Source organism: Apis dorsata, unplaced genomic scaffold, assembly GCF_000469605.1.
Source record: "Apis dorsata unplaced genomic scaffold, Apis dorsata 1.3 scaffold_1028, whole genome shotgun sequence".
NCBI lineage: Eukaryota > Metazoa > Arthropoda > Insecta > Hymenoptera > Apidae > Apis > Apis dorsata.
This window is the reverse complement of record NW_006264127.1, coordinates 18,520-24,135: the sequence shown is the minus strand read 5'-3', so window position 1 is coordinate 24,135 and position 5,616 is coordinate 18,520. Positions and strand designations below refer to the sequence as shown.

At 17.5% G+C, this 5,616-nt stretch overlaps 1 protein-coding gene across 1 annotated transcript in view; it reads left to right on the top strand.

Annotated features, from left to right (window-relative positions):
* LOC102670728 (ubiquitin carboxyl-terminal hydrolase MINDY-3 homolog) overlaps window positions 1-5,616 on the top strand; it is an 8,742-nt gene that overhangs the window by 1,597 nt on the left and 1,529 nt on the right. Inside the window, exons 2-4 of the mRNA XM_006624320.2 lie at window positions 1,138-1,567; window positions 2,456-2,724; window positions 3,767-4,064. Coding sequence (XP_006624383.1) covers window positions 1,138-1,567; window positions 2,456-2,724; window positions 3,767-4,064 — 997 coding nt within the window. The remainder of the gene's footprint in view (window positions 1-1,137; window positions 1,568-2,455; window positions 2,725-3,766; window positions 4,065-5,616) is intronic.

Here is a 5,616-nt window from a genome sequence, read left to right as displayed (position 1 = left end):
TTATATCTTACTATATATAATATTATATTTATTTTAAATTTTTATTTATTATAAAACTCAATTGCCAATTATATAAGAAATTTTAAATATTTCTAAATTTAATAAATGGATTGAAAAAAATTTTTTTTAAGTAATTTTTAAATAATATTTTACATTCAGTGTAAAAAATATGTAAAAAAAATTTCAACACTATATTTTAAACAATATTAAATAATTGTATTTTGATCAATTCAGCAATTATTTAATTGTTTTCATTTTTATTTTGTTATATATAATATATATTTTATTAAAACAATAACATATTTATATTTATCATTACAATTTTTCATCATCACAAAGATTTTATACAAAGATTTGAAAATATTATTATACAAAATATTAAAATATGTTGTTTATTTAGAAACATGTAAATATAAATAATATAATTATAATTATTTATAATTATTATTAAAAATAATTATAGAAAAATAATTATAGAATTCTAAAGAATTCATTCATATGATTCATTTGATTTTGCAAAATTAAAAAAATTAAAAAAATTTATAAAGACAATGTTTAAATTTTTTAATAAAAATTTATTTTTTTTTTTATCAAATATTGCNNNNACTATTTTTTTTCTAAAATGTTTTTAAAACATTAAATATATATATATATACATAGATTTTATATAAATCAATTTCAAAATATGAATTTTCAAATTTGATGCAATATTGACATTAGTACTGCTTGATACAATTTGAGATAATTGCTTTATATAAAATAAATTGTATTTTAAAAATTTATTTTGATTTATTTTGATATTGAATCATTTTTTTTATATTTTCTATATTTTTAATCAGAGATATTTAATCAATCTCATTTATAATATATACATATATACATAATATATGCACAAAACAAATAAAAATCATTCCTTAAACATAATATAAATTATAAATATAATGACATTAATAAAAATTGACATAAACAGTAATTAATATTTTAAGATACATATTGTATTATAATTATATTTATAAGTATTTTAATACTAATATGGATATTAATTTACAAATAATAATGATATTTAAAATTCATATTAAAAATTCAAATTTTTAAATAACTTAACTCATTGTTTTATACTTGTTTCTATTGTTTTAGGATTTTATTTTAGTCCCGATGAGCCAACAGCATTGATACAAACAGAAGGTGGTCCTTGTGCAGTAATAGCTCCTGTCCAAGCCTTTATTTTAAAGGAATTATTATCAGAGACTGATGTTTCAGCTTGGAAAAATATAAATTTAGATACATGTTATCAACTCCTTGTACGGGCTTCTATAGAAATTTTAAAACAGGCAGCTGGGGAAAAAGTTCCAAAGTTTTGTATTGTCTTCATGGATTGTAAATTTTCAAATGAAGACAATGGGAGGAAAACCAAATGGGTGGAAAAAATACCAGAAATTGAAAATCGTGAAACAGAAATAAATGTAGCAAATAATGAAAATCAAGAAACAAAAAAAAAAATATTACTGATGGAAATGAATGAAGAATGCAGAAGCGTAGATTCCGATCTTTTTCATTCTCAATTGAGGTAAGAAAACTTGTCAATTATTTATAGTTTTATAGTTTTATAGTTTTATTGTTTTAACAATAACTTTGAATACAAATTACATTTAAAATTAGTAAAAAATTATATTTTAATTTGGTAAATTTTTTATTAATGCAAAATTGACTTATCATATAATAGCAAAAATTAATTATATTTTTGTCATTAGGAAAAAAAAACTAAATGTTTTTTATAAATGCACAAAATGGAAAAAAAAATCATAAAAAAATAAATATCTGCTTTATTTATTTATTGTATAAAAAACTTTTTAGGACAATTTATTATTTCAAAAAGCTTGTATGATGTTAAAAACAATGTTTTTTCAAGATTATAATTTTTTTTTTTTTTTTTTTTTTCATAAAATGTCAAGATCATTGTTACTTTTTAAATGAAAATTTATATTTGTTTTTCAATGTCATTACAAAATGCCAAAAAAAAAAAAATTTAACGACTTGAATCATCATATCTTTCTGATTTGAGTTATTTAATCCTAAAGATATAAAAATTTTTTTGAATATCTAGGATGCACATAGAATTACAAATTTATTTACATATTAATATTATTTAGATATAAATATAAACAATTTATGTTTATGAGTATTTATGTTTATAATCTACATGATATCGAAAAATAAGATTCCATTTATAAAATAGTAATTTTATATGAAAAAATGTCTTTGAGAAAAAAATTTTATTACATTGTATCTTTTGCAATATTATTTTGTTTTTTGTGAATTTTTTTTATATAATATCAAATAAGTCTAATATTTAAGTGATTTCATTTAACTACTTCATTCTATATTTAATTTTCAAGTAGTTTGAAGTAGAACATAAAATCTGATATTTATTATAATGATGAATTCTCTTTTTTAGACTTTTTACAACTAATACCTCTGAACATGTGGAAGAGTTTTTTTTAGAGAGGTTAGAGATGTTAAAAGATCGATATGGAATTTTGTTACTTCTTTATAGTATAATTGTTACAAAAGGTGTAACTGAAATTCGTTCAGAAATGTCTGATCCATTAGAATCAATGATTGATTCAACATATGGCTATGGAAATCAGAGTCTTATAAATTTAATGCTTACGGGAAGAGCAGTCAGTCATGTATGGGATCACGATCAAGATGTTGGAGGATTGAGTAAGATATTTTTATATTTTGTATTATATTATATTATATTTTGTATTATATGGATTTGATTAGGTTGATTTGATTAATATAAATTTTATTTAATAAGAAATTTAGTTGATATATTGAGATAGAATAAATAAATATATATTCTCATTTTTTATCTTTAAGTGTTTAAGTTTTCATTCATACTTCAAAATTTATGATTATGAATTTATTAATTATAATAATTTGAAAATGAATAAAGATAAAAAAAATATTGAATACATAATTTATTTAATTTTTTATGAAAAGAAATTTAATGTAAGTGTATATGTGCATGTGTGCATATGTTATTCTTTGTCAATTTGCTCTGTTTGTTTAATAATGTTTAATTTAATACATAAATCCTTCTTCAATTTTTTTTCATAGATCATTCTATATAGACAATATTATACGTATTATATATTATTATATATTATAGAGTAATTGAATAGAATAGTTGAAAAATGATTAGTTTGTAAATATTTTAAATATTTATTAAGAAATATAATAATTACAATAATATGATAACATAGTAAATTTTTCTTTATTTGATAAATATTTTCTTGGTTTTATGACAAAAATTATATTTATATTATATATATATTTATAATAATTATAAATTACATATATTACATATTATTACAATACATATAATTACATGTTTCATCAGTTAATAATAATGAAATTTAACGATTTATTTTTTAAGAAAATTTATTATATATTAAATTGATATGGAGAATAAAATTTACACAGAATAATGAGAATTTGATTTGTGAAAAAAAAAGTATATATATTTATTTTTTGTTTTAAAAAATTGTAATTAAAAATGAATAAATACATAATCATTGTAACATAAAATAAATATGATCTTGAAAAGATAAACTTAAAATTGAATTTAAATTCTGCTATATAATAAATATAAGTATAATAAAATAGATAGATTCTTTCAATATTTTTGAGTGCATTATTAAATTATATTTTACAATAAATTTCTTATATTATTAATATTAAAAAAATATATAAATTTCAGAATTACGAGGAATAGATACACAAAATGCAATAGGATTTCTTGCACTTCTTGAACATTTGTGTTATTGTGAAGTAGGAACTTTCTTAAAATCTCCATCAAATCCTATTTGGGTGTTGGGTTCAGAAACTCATTTGACTGTACTGTTTTCTACTGAAAAAAAACTTGTGAGTCCTGAAACACCTGCAGATCAAGCAAAGAGAGTTTTTAGAAAATTTGATCCAGAGGGAAATGATTTTATTCCTGCTAATTTGTTACAAGATGTTCTTGCTGAACTTGGATTGGTTACAGATTCAGATTAGTAAGTTATATATAATTATAAGATATATATTATTATAGATTATTATTATATTTAATTATTTTAAACTATATCTATGATTAGACAGGAAAATGAAATATTTATTATTTTCAAAATATATATTTGAGTTTATGCATTGATTGAATTTTAGGATATTTATGATAGAATCTATGATAATTTATCACTTAAGTAATTAATAAGATAGAACTTTATATAATTATTTATTTTTAAAAGTGAAAATATATGATTTCATTTTATTTTATAATCAAATATAATCAAATATGCTTTCATATTAATATGTTTTATAATATATTTTCATATATCTTCTTTTCAAAATTTCAATCTTTATAGAAAATAATCTATTTCTAAAATATATTTATATTAATAAGTACTATATTTATAATATATTATATAAATAAACTATAAAATTATGGTCAATTTGAATATTCCTGACTTATAAATATATATTATTTAATATTTTATATTATATAAATATAAATAATATATAAATATATTATTAATATATTAATAATATATAAATTCTTGAAATCAAAATGAAATAGTTTTTGTATAATCTATATTAAACTTCTTTTAAAAATTATAAGTGTTAAAAATTAATGGAATCTGTTAGAATCCAAGATAAATAAAAATTCATTATGTTTATAAAGTTATAAATAAGTTACATAAATAGATATTTTTTTAAATAAACAAATTTGAAAAAAGATTTTATTTTTAATAATATTTCTTATTGAATTGAATAATGATTCTTTTTAATAAGTAATATAATTTATATATGTAATTATTTTTAAAACACGTGTAAATATTGATTTTATTGATCATATTCGCTATCCTAATTTTCATAATTTTACTCAATCAATGATTTCCATTTCTACTATTCCACTTACATTTCTTTTATTTCTCCTTTATTACTCTTTCCATGTCATCCTGTCATCATTTCCTGTATATCATACATCGTTTTGCTACTTCTAGTAATCCTAAAGAAGAAGATAATATATCATTTTTATATTAAAGTGTTTAGATTTAATAAGATTAAAATAAAAAATAAATTAAGATTAAAATAAAAAATTTTATTTTATGTTGTTTAACCATATCATAATTAATTTCGATATGTTTCCGAATAATTATATTATTATGTTAAATATTATAAATAATTGCTTATTAATATTATGGTAGGAATTTAATAAATGTGTTATTTCGATTATACATACAATAATTGTAATCTATTATAATCTTAATTTACTGTACTATACATGTTTATTTTATTTTTTTTTAAATAAAAATTAAATAAATATAAATAAAATAATTTAAATAAATATTAAATAAAAAAGATAGATAAGGTATAATAATCTCTTCTTATATACATTTAAATTTATATTACATTTTTTAAAACAAATATTCTTATTAAATTTTTTATTATATATTTAATTTTTTTAATTTCGTGTCGATTTGACATTTTTCAAACAAAAATTTTCAAAACAAGAATATTTTTTCAGCTTTTTAATAATGCATTATCTAATTCTTAATAAAATAAAAA